General features: G+C 37.6%; 2 protein-coding genes across 10 annotated transcripts in view; both read left to right on the top strand.

Moving 5' to 3' along the window:
* The first annotated feature begins 255 nt into the window (after positions 1-255).
* LOC122659793 (transcription factor bHLH113-like) lies at positions 256-1673 on the top strand. Its single transcript, XM_043854929.1, has 6 exons — positions 256-564; positions 652-811; positions 909-974; positions 1092-1157; positions 1272-1322; positions 1441-1673. The coding sequence occupies exons 1-6, from the start codon at positions 281-283 to the stop codon at positions 1606-1608; spliced, it is 795 nt and encodes a 264-aa protein (XP_043710864.1). The 5' UTR covers positions 256-280; the 3' UTR covers positions 1609-1673.
* Positions 1674-4167: 2494 nt separating this feature from the next.
* The window catches only part of LOC122659873 (DNA repair protein REV1), a 31403-nt gene continuing 24417 nt past the window's right edge, over positions 4168-11153 (top strand). For 8 of the 9 annotated variants that reach the window (XR_006332570.1, XM_043855023.1, XM_043855024.1 and 5 more), the window contains exons 1-10: positions 4168-4431; positions 4538-4682; positions 4767-4882; positions 4973-5049; positions 5521-6023; positions 9532-9675; positions 9918-10050; positions 10155-10243; positions 10353-10403; positions 10500-10703. Coding sequence is in view for 8 of the 9 variants with exons in the window: in XM_043855023.1 (XP_043710958.1) it covers positions 4223-4431; positions 4538-4682; positions 4767-4882; positions 4973-5049; positions 5521-6023; positions 9532-9675; positions 9918-10050; positions 10155-10243; positions 10353-10403; positions 10500-10703 (1671 nt within the window). In the remaining variant the exon portion in view is untranslated. Of the gene's footprint in view, positions 4432-4537; positions 4683-4766; positions 4883-4972; positions 5050-5520; positions 6024-9531; positions 9676-9917; positions 10051-10154; positions 10244-10352; positions 10404-10499; positions 10704-11153 lie in introns of those variants that run through there. The other variant, XM_043855026.1, reaches the window with a different exon arrangement.

Below are 11153 nucleotides of genomic sequence, written 5' to 3'. Positions count from 1 at the left end.
AAACAAAAACTCTGAGCAAGTAACAGAGCTGTAAATCTGAAAAAAAAAGAGTCCTCTCCAGCTATCTTCCCCTGCTTCGCCTGCCATTATTAAAGACTACGAAGCTTCCGACTTTTACTCCTAGAAACACCAAACGACACTGCCATTCCCGTCTCCCTCTGCTGTTTCTGTCCTATTTCATCTAGCTGGTTGCAGTTGCAGATCACCACATTGCTCTCTCTATTTCAGTGGTCTCCGAGTTCTTATGGACTTATAGTAATTAGTTCTGTGAATCTCTTTAATGGCGCCTGCGAACGAGGGTCTCAACGAAGACCTGGTCCCTGGCGAGAGTTTCACTCATTTTCTAGGTACCGAAGACGATGCTAATCTTGATATGGGCGGCACTGGAAGCTTTATCTTTCCAGTTGAAAACACTCCTAAGATGCTCTGTTTTGGGAAACCATGCAACCAAGGAGAGAAAGCGTTCGGTGCGTACGGGGTGATCACCCAGAAATCGGGAATCACCGCTAGTGACTCTTCTTCGGCTTCATCTAGCAACCACAGTAGCACTGGTAGCTTCTCCAACTCTAAGGTATGAACTATACCCAAATGTTTTTTTTGTTTTTTTTTTTTAAATTTCATTTTATTAGGGGTGGTATATTTTTTCGTGAAGTCTCAAAGCGGAGAAGCAAATATAGAACAGAAGAAGCGAAATGAATTGGGCATGGGATCGGTTCCTGCTCCGGGCTTGGTTTCAGGAGCTTCATGTGGCAACCGGAAAGCCAACAAAAAGGCTAAAACAGAGAACCCCACCTTGACGGGGCCTGTAAAGGTACTGTAGCAATATCTTTCTTGCTTCTGCATATTTGAAACTTAATCAATTTATCGGGGTTGTTTGTTCTGAAATTTGTGCGATTTTGAATGAAAAGGCGAGAAAAGAGAAGATTGGAGAACGGATTATAGCATTGCAGCAACTTGTTTCTCCTTTTGGAAAGGTGAAATATTTTGAAAATAAATTTTTTCTGACCCAGATTTGGTGAAGTTATATATTTTCTTCGTTAATGAAGAGTTTTCTATTACAAATTTGGGTTTTGGACTTTTGACTGATGCAGACAGACACGGCTTCCGTTCTTCATGAAGCGATGGCATACATCAGATTTCTACATGACCAAGTTCAGGTAATTGACAGGTCTCTAACGGTGGTGGGGACGTACAAGAAGTACTGAATAAAAAAAATTAATGTGTATACATAAATTGAAAAGCTGAGAAATTTTTCTTTGTGTGTGTTACAGGTTCTGAGTTCTCCGTATATGCAGCGACTGCCATCGTCTGGGCCTGTTCATGTAATCATATTTTCCCAGATCTTTAGTTTCTTAATTTTGCTTTGGTAATTGCTATGATCTTATTTCTCTTAAAAATTAAAACTACTTGGAATTGATGATGCTTGTCTTGTTTTACAAGGAGGGAAGAGGGAATAAAAAAGAAGAAGAAGAGGAAAAATCAAAATACGATCTGAGAAGCAGGGGACTGTGCCTGGTGCCAGTTGCATGCACGGTTCACGTGGCCAACAGTAACGGAGCCGATTTCTGGTCGTCTGCCATGGCATCGAACTCCAGCTCCAAGCAATGAATTCTCCTCAGACGTCACATACAAACTTACAGAGCTAGAGAAAGCAGAAGAACTGATCGTTCTTGGACTCGTTTCCGTGTTTTCATGGCTGATTTTAGGTTTTTTTTTTTTTTTTTTCTTTCTTGGAAAGGTAATTGTATACATAATTACACATCTACAAGTAATTAAACTGAATTCTGGTGTGTGAGAGAGAAGAAATTTTGTTTTTTTGTTGGTGTTCGTGTGTTCTTGGAAGGAGCTGTAAAGAAAACAAAACAAAAAAAAAAGAAAAAAAAAAGGGTCAATGGAACAGAGCAGAATCATGTTTGGTAGAATTCAAATCGAATGAACAGAGTTAGAATTGATTTTGAAGCATTCGATCCTCAGTTCAGTTTCCGTCTGTGTCTGAAACTATCGTACAATCATTTAAGAAGAAGACGATGATGAGACGGCAACATTTCATGGTTGTCAGTTGTGACTTTGAGAGCTGTGAGTACCTGTGTACTAGTGAGTCTGTGTCTTTGTCCTCCAGTATTTGCTACCTGCTACCGTGTTGTGTGTTCGATCAATTCAATGGTCAAGAAGTTCGCATTCCAAGTAGTCCGAGTACCGACGTGGTCTTTTCTTTGTCTAACTTTCTTGGTGAATGAGATGAGAGCGTCTTGATACTTGGAAGACTTTAAATGCTATTGAAAGTACAAAACACTGTTACTGTACAATCTGTAAACCTAGAAATATTCTAGAAATATTATGTTTAAGATCTTTTTGGTTAGAATTAAAATGGTAAGATTTTAATTAACGATGAACGACCTCAACTGTGCCGAATAGTAGCCGTTATCATGCAAGATTCCTTGGAACCATTAAAACGGCTACCATCATTTGTTTTGCTTTTAAACAAGGTTATGAAAATCGTATGAGTCAGGAACCTTCGGATATGAAACCCCAGTGATCTAGTGAAGAAAACCCTAGAATCTGTTGGATTGAAATGTCTAGATCGATCATCAGTGACTTGCAATCCAATCAAACGATTCGATTGATTCAATTTCGTTTTTTGATACCATAGCCCATGTTTGTAGTATTCAAGGTCCATCCCATTCTCAACCATACGATGTGATATGTATTGATTTTTTTTCAATTGTATTCATATCTGCCCAACTATTTTCAAATTATTATTGGGCAAAATGTTTCGTGCACGGTTGCACACGATGCCTTTGTATGGAATAATGGGAGTCTAAATGCCTAACACCCCCTATTTTACGAATTGTCTTGCGAACCTTTATATGGCCGTGTCCGAAAACCTCCCTTGTATTATTGACTTAATTTTACTTTTTGAGTAGTTATTATTGTTAGATATGTATCTGATGTTTACAAAATTCACAAGACAAATCTCAGCCATCGAATTTCATGGACTTTCTTAACTATAGTATTGTTGGCTCTCCTCATAGTTGGGAGAATGCATGGTAATGTCTAGAGTTCTGGTATTCAAGTGCATGGACATACGTATTATGCATGTCAATACAATGGGGTATTTGATTGAATTAGAGTATGATATTTAACACTTGACTAATCTAAACCATTTTCTCTCTATCTACTAGGTGTCTTATGATATATGGAAAAGTAACAAACTCTTTTGACAATAACATTTCGTCTTCTTTTTTAATTTTTATTCTTCTTTAAGCTGTTTTTCTTCATTTGATCTTTAGTGATATCTATCTATTTCGAAAATTGTCATATGACTGAAGTTTGCCTTGATCCAAGGGCTATCAATTGTATCCATTTTTAGATTTGGATATGATCCAAACTTGATACATTAAGGGCTTACCATTAAGGTTTTTGATATGATCTGATAAGTAAACAGATCATGGCCATAAAATACCTTGTTCTGATCTAACAATGATCCGATCCTATTGAATTTTGGGAGAGAGTTCTCTAAGTAAGCCGAATGGGGGAGCACATTATGAGAGATTGTGGACTGGTTTTGTAAATAGGGGGTAGATGGGCCATTTTATGTGATCAGGAGAAAGGTACAGAGAAGGTGCCGACCTACCGTTGTTACTTGCTCAGAGAATCGATTCCTTTAAATGTTATATGGGAAAAAGTTTCTCACAATGCCAATGTTAGCAGGTTTTTAAATTTTCTCTCTTTTACCTTGATCAAGTGGGTTACATGTGGATTATGGATTATAGCAATCTCTATGCCTCGTTAATGTGGTTGGAAGAAAATAAAAATTATTAAACCAAACAATTTCTGAAACAGAAATCACCCCAAATTAAGATAGAAATAAAAAATAGGCCTAACTAGGCGTTTGCCCTATGAACTCAGCATGTGTTGGCCTAAATTGGAATCGGACTTTATCGATTCTGAGTTTTGATCCGAATCGATCGATTCGACGGATCCGATTTGGATTTTTGAAAACCTGAATTCGAGTCTCACGCACTGCGTTTGTTCTTAGTTTGATGTACAGCTAAAGGGCAAAGCGTCCGCTGGAAGATTTTGGCCCTCAAGGGTCAACCCCGAAATGCGAAAATTGTTGTTTAAAATAATAAAAAAAGAAAAAGAAAAAAAAGAAGAGGCATTCGCGGGCGCTGGTTTCTACAACAATTTCGAACGAACAGGAGCCATTGCCAATCTGAAGATGAGTTTTGATTCGTCTCGTTCTCGTTCGGCAAATTCAAATGGAAAGTCGAAGCGGAGCTTTAACTCCAACTCTTCCGCCAGAACTGATGATAGTGGTAGAAAGAAGCAAAAGACTAACCAGAAAACACTTGGCATGGCTTGGGGCGCCAATTCTCTCTCTTCTTCCAAATCATCTTCTCGGAAATCACCCTTCACTAATTTTGGAAGGTCTCTCTCCTCTAATTCTCTAGTCTATAGTCTGTACCCTTGGCCTTTATTTTATTCAAGAACTAGGGAGCACCTCTCAATTTCTTTTTGGAACAATCCCTTGCAGTTACATGGTTGAGAAGAATCGAAAGCTCCGAGACCAGTTCGCGGCAGAAGCTTCGAGTTCTTCCCTTGGCGACTCAAATTCTGGAAAATCTCTGTTCCATGGGGTTTCAATTTTTGTTGACGGATTCACGGTTCCTTCCAGTCAGGTTTGCTGCTTCATTTCCCTTGTTTCTCCTTTGTATTTCTGTGGTGTATATTTTACAACTTTGAGATTGACAAGAGGCGTTCAGGAGCTTAAAGGTTACATGTTGAAGTATGGGGGACGCTTTGAGAATTATTTTTCGAGGCATCGTGTAACTCATATCGTCTGCAGTAATCTTCCAGATAGTAAAATTAAGAACCTGAGGTTTGTCGTGTTTTATTTATGTTTTGTCCTCCATATCCATTACTTTTAGTATCTCTTCGCATTGTGTAATCGTTGGTAATTTCCATACAGGTCCTTCAGTGGCGGGCTCCCGGTTGTGAAACCCACATGGCTGCTGGATTCTATTGCTGCCAATAGGCTTCTTAGCTGTAAGTTTTTGGTTTATATTTTTTGAATTTGGCGATCTCCTGCAGGTATTCGTGATTCTATTTTTACACTTGTTATCCTGCTCATCCTCCTTCCTTTATTGTGAAGGGTATAATAAAAGTTCTATGTTTTAACAATGAGGATTCCCGGTTGTCGTTTACTTAGTAAATATGGCTATTAGAAATCCTGTTTTAGGTATGCCCACCATTTGGACCCTTTTTTGTCTGAAATGATGGTGCATCTTATTGGGCTTCGGTATTGCATGGTAGACAAGAATCAATGCAAGCCATAATGTACAATGTAACGGTTTGCAACTAGGCATAGTATATGCATGTATACAGAAAAGAAGACCAGAAGCACTTACTATTGAAAAAACTGGTGGGCAGAGTTCTCTTGATGTCCCATTAGTTCCTGTTATTTATTTTTCGATTTTAAACAATGGCCAGAGTCTTCTCAAGTTTTCCTATTTCCAGGGGTTCCTTACCAACTCGAGCAGCTTGCAAATGAAACTCGTAAGCAGCAAAAATTATCTGCCTTCTTTCCCAAAAGAAACATTGTCTCTGAGAATAGTGAAACTCCAACAAACTGTTGTTCAAACATTGAATTGGAGGACCCATTGTTGATGGGTGACACATCTAAGGGTGCACTGTTACCTGAAGTGGGCGAATCCACAAAAGATATAAGCCAATGCAGTGGAGAATCTGTTTTTGAGAATGGAAATCATGTTGAAGTAATGGAAGATGATGCAGCTGCTGCTGAAAAATCTTTTGAGCTGAAAACTTCAGAACCAAGTTCTACTGATATGGAAGATGAAAATAGTATTGGAGAGGCACATCTACCCAGTCCTTGCAGGCCTTCATCTTCAGGTAGCAATTACTGCTTAGATAAAGGATCACCAAATTCAAGAACTGAGGGACCTTCTAATATGTGCCATTCAACTCTCGGGGATCCTAATTTTGTTGAGAACTATTTCAAGGTAGTGAATGTAGACATGTAGCTGCTAATTCCATTTTATCTGTGTGATTTTCTGTTGTTTTTTTACAGTTATCGTGCATAGAGCACTGTGGTATCGTCGTAATTTTGTCATTATAATCCATTACCGAGTTGTTTGTATAAAAGTGATATGGCTTGGGTGTGGTATCATGCATAAAATACTTTATAATCATTCATCATTATAGCCCATGTTACCCAGTTGCTGGTGTGACAGGATATCTTACATTAGAGAATTGAACATTTTAGTGTGGATAAGATACCCATGTTGAAGTATCTTAGTGCCATATTTTATTATGTTGTTGTGTATTTGATGGCTTGATGCCCAAAGTCTGTAACTGTTTAGACCCTTGTATTAAAAAATCTTTCATGTTTTTCTTGGGATTATATTATGTTGAAAAGCATCTCTAAGTGTTCTCAAATAATACATAGAGATGAAACTAAAAAATAAACAATAAAATAAAACAGAGAAAATGAAATATTAATTAATATAAAAGGAAAAAAAAAAATCTAATGGGATACAGATGATTTTTGACATTGCTGGAAGTCTTTATTAAAAAGTTAATATTGCTATCTCTTCCATATGCTCATTTAATCCCTCAATGTTTTGTATCATCTAATATGTGGTAGCTGTAATGAGTGGCTAAAGATTTTGAGAGCAAGATAAAAATGAGTTGCAAAATTTAGGAGCTACAAGGAGAGGATTTATTAGGAACATTTAGGATTTTGGTTAGTGAAGACAGGATTTTTCTTCAGGGTTCGGCCCATTGAGATTTTATGATAATGTCTGCGAATTAGAGGATGAATAGGGTTACAAACGTGAAAGTAAAATTTGTTTTTATTTTGTCTCCAATTATGTTGGCTTGGGGTTAGGTTTTACATAGAAGGAAAAATTATTATTTGATATAGATTTAGGGATAACTTATTACATGGTGTAACAAATGAGAAAGAGGATGGATCATACAGACTTAAGTGAAAAATGGAATGGCATGTATATATTCTACTCTGTGATGGTTAGAGTCATGTAATTCATGCATATGTACCAGAAAATAAATCCATCTTTGATAAGAAAATTTAAAATACTTAAAAACTAACCGACCTATAGTCATTCTTGACGAAAAAATTAGGGAGTATGTCTTGTCATGCCTTAAGTAACTCCTTTGATTTAAAATATGACTAACATCTAAATAGAGCAACTATTCTAGATTTATTGTGAATTTGTGATCCTCCCTCCCCCCCCCCCCTCCAAACCCAAAAAAAAGGACAAAGGGCTCAGATAATCCATCCAATTTGCTCCTATAAATAGGGCATAACATGCTTAAAACATCCTATTAAGCACTTATTGGATACTTTAATCAACGAACCTCTTAAATTTGTTTTTTGGGCACTTAATCTCATGGAAAGGATGGCTGGAAGCAAATCGAAAGGATTGTAATCCATGGCTTCAATCTTGATGCCAAGCTTCTTAGACAACAGACTGTTATTCATTACCTGGTTGAGTTTTTAACGTTGAGATATTGGCTTGGAGAGGAAATTTCTATATAGTGTTTCAGGTTCCATTGATCTTCAGTTTTTGCTCTCAGCCTTTTTTTAACAAGTAGCTCTTTGTATCCCATAAATTGATTGCATCTATTGATCTAGTCTAGAACTTTTGCTTCAGGTTGCACTCATGAATTGACAGTGTTTTGACTCCAGACTGATCTATGATTCATCTTGATGAAAGTGCTTTGACAGTCATTTTTTTGTATGCTTCTTTTGAAACTTGGGTGGTGAAATGCATGTGATGCAGTAATAAATAGGGGTTATTGTAATTTTTTAATTTTATCTTGTCAATAGGACTTATAGGAAGTTGAGTTTGAGTTATTTTCCTTTTTATGCTGTTGATGGAGTCGTAGTTAGAATTAGAGTTAACTTTTACTTTCAGTTTCAGAATAGGATTAAAACTCGTTTGTTTTAATTCTATATAATAGCATGTACCCAATGATTGAGAGTTGGATTTGAAATTGAATGAAAGTTTCGTGGTTGTGCTGCCAAGACCCGTGAGTGTGCAGGTCTATCCTTACTCCACTCTCTCCTCCACTTGAATCAATTTCAGTTCTTCGTTCAGGTTGGTTCTCCTCCCTAATTTCTGTCCTTGTTCCTCTTATCTGATTATTTCCGTTCTTATTTTTCTGTTATTTTCTTCCCTTGCTGGCCACTTCTGTTTGGGCAATACTTGCAGCGATTGTTGACATCAATCTCTACTGACACTCTTCAGATCAGCTTGAGATTTTAACGGATCATCTCTGCAATCGAAACGACTCACCCTGGCCAGTTTCGAGTCGAGATTTGATCTCTGCTGGAAGTTCTAACCAGAACTTCAAATCTGGTTCCTGTTTTACTGCCAGTTCATGGTTTCAGCATTGATCACTCAATTGATAGTTGATGATTGGAACCAAATCTTGCTGTATTTTATAAGGTTTGATGATGCGGTTTAGCATTTAAAATGCTGAATAGATTGGATTTCATAAGGGAAAGACCTCTCTTTCAAAGTAGTTCTTCTTTCCCGTTTGATTTCTTCTCCCTGTTGTAAGGTTGAAGAAGACCATCGTCACAGGTTGTTAAATGTCACACTGACTTCTCCTTTCCTAAATTACCCCTACCATTCTCTTTTATCCTCTTTTCTCCCTTATTTTAATTTTATTCCAAGTCTACCCCTTCTCTTAAATTATAATCCCTTTCATATCCGTTCTTCTTTATTCTTTTGACGGCCATATAAGATTCCCTTTAATTACAATTCTACCACTCAATTATAAACTTCGATTTGTTTACTGAATTGCCATTAGACTCTTAAACTTGAGTTATCTGTTATTCTATTGGGCCTACAGCAACCCAAATAGGGTTTTCGGACCCCGGGATCACATCAGCATGCTTACAGATAGAAATTGACATTGACCTGGAGATTTATGTGTGTTGGATCACAAAAAAGTTGTACCAATTGAAAGGTTTGTGGTGCTTCTTGGAGCAGCTTGACTGGGTTTTTACATGAGATGCTATTTTTGAAATTTGCTTTCATACATGATACCTTTTTCATGCCTGTCAGGATCTCAAAATCAGAATGCCTAGGATGCAAATGCTTAAAACTTCTTGGGCGAGGACATTAGAGGGCTGTTTTTGTAGACACACAGGTGTACTTGGTATAGTATTTATTGATAATCTCTTTCAAATGCATTAAGTTACCTTGCCTCTTTGATATTTCAGGTGCTCAACATGGTTCTCTGCTATGTCTTTTCCGGCTTGTATTTGAGCAATTTCAATATAATTTTAGCTGTGTCTTTTGGGTGTTTATTTGTTGATAATTGTCAGTTGCTTGTTTTTCACTTATTTTGGCGTTTGGCTACTTTATGTTCATCACACTATCTCTTTGACATGATCTTTGGATGACATTCCATTGATTTTGTGATGGCATTTGGTTGAGAATGACCTTATCTTTTCCATTCATTTGTTTTTCCTAGTACTCTCGGCTTCACTTCATAGGTACCTGGAGGAATCGGTATCGTAAGCGCTTTCCCTGCTTACCTGGTGGAGACAAATATGGGAAACGTCATGCTATTGCTCCAGTTGCCAGCCAGAGAACTTCAATTATCCATCTAGACATGGTAATTGCTAATATTAGTTTGGAGTATATGGAAGTCCTCTGCTCCAGTAGATATTTGGACATGAACTTGTCTTTCTGCCATGCTTTAATTTCTTGTCTATTTTCCTACCCATTATAGTCCTGAGTCTTTTTCTAAAACACATTGAAACTTCATCCTATTATTGCTCCTTTACGATTTATCTACCTTCTGGCTGAATTTTTGCCTACACTAACTTTTTCTATGACGATCCTATGATATTCCAGGACTGTTTCTTTGTCTCAGTTGTCATCAGGAACCATCCTGAATTACGAGATAAGCCTGTAGCGGTTTGTCATTCGGACAATCCAAGGGGGACAGCTGAAATCTCATCTGCAAATTATCCTGCTCGTGATTATGGTTGGTTTTATGCTAAGCTACCCTTACATAAGTCAACTTAATGGTTTGTGGTGGAGGGTTCTGGGTGATCTGTCTAAAGGTGAACTTTGTTTGTGTTGTTTTAGGTGTCAAGGCTGGAATATTCGTGAGGGATGCCAAAGCTCATTGTCCTCACCTTATCATTTTGCCTTACAACTTTGAAGCATATGAGGAGGCAATCCATATCTTTTAATTTCTTAGCTGTACTTTATAGGTTACCTGTTCCCTGCATCCTGCCATGACCCTGTTTGTTTTTGGTGCTTAATCTGTTCACTATATTTCAGGTCGCCGATCAGTTCTATGACATCTTGCACAAGCACTGCAATAAAGTGCAGGTCTATATGTTGTAGCATGTTCTTGTGTATCACTGTCTTCTGTCTTTTTCCTTTTTTGGTTGTTTCTCTATAAATTGTAATGGTTGTTGAATACAGGCAGTAAGCTGTGACGAAGCATTTTTAGATGTGACGGATGTAGAGGATGGAGATCCTGAGCGTTTGGCTTCAACTATCAGGTTAGAGATTGTTGAGACAACTGGATGCACTGCAAGTGCTGGAATTGCTGAGAACATGCTCATGGCTCGCCTTGCCACAAGAACTGCTAAACCAAATGGTCAATGTTATATCCCTCATGATAAGGTATAATTTTAGCATTCTGTTTTTCCCTTGGATTACATTATGACATTTGAAAAGCACTTTAAGCTCAAGCAGCTATTGTCGGGAATTAAATTGTAGATAGTATCTGTTGATTGAACCGTGGGTCAGAGAGAGGGAATAAAATAATGGAATGGCTTGTATTAATGAGAGAAAGGCCCCTCTATAATAGAGGGGAAGTTACAAATAATAGAAGCTAGGCGATGTGGGACTAAAACCCACATAGCCGACATAAGCTAATAACACTTAATAACATAAAATTAACTCCAAAAGGACCAGAATACCGTGGGAGTACATATATTCTAACACTCCCCCTCTCGCTGGATTATACAAATATGAAAGAAGGAAGATCCAGCGTGGACTAAAGAAAAAAACTCTCTACTAAAGAAAAAAAACTCTCTCCATAACAATGCTAACACTCCCCCTCAAGTTGGC

This window comes from Telopea speciosissima, chromosome 4 (genome assembly GCF_018873765.1).
Source record: "Telopea speciosissima isolate NSW1024214 ecotype Mountain lineage chromosome 4, Tspe_v1, whole genome shotgun sequence".
NCBI classification, from domain to species: domain Eukaryota; kingdom Viridiplantae; phylum Streptophyta; class Magnoliopsida; order Proteales; family Proteaceae; genus Telopea; species Telopea speciosissima.
This window is presented reverse-complemented; position numbering and strand designations above follow the sequence as displayed.

Excerpts from the sequence above, each read along its gene's own strand:
- LOC122659793 (XM_043854929.1), top strand. The coding sequence starts at position 281 with ATGGCGCCTGCGAACGAGGGTCTCAACGAAGACCTGGTCCCTGGCGAG. Across the intron at positions 812-908 it reads CCTTGACGGGGCCTGTAAAG|GCGAGAAAAGAGAAGATTGG; the intron begins GTACTGTAGCAA and ends TTGAATGAAAAG. Across the intron at positions 1,323-1,440 it reads CATCGTCTGGGCCTGTTCAT|GAGGGAAGAGGGAATAAAAA; the intron begins GTAATCATATTT and ends TTGTTTTACAAG.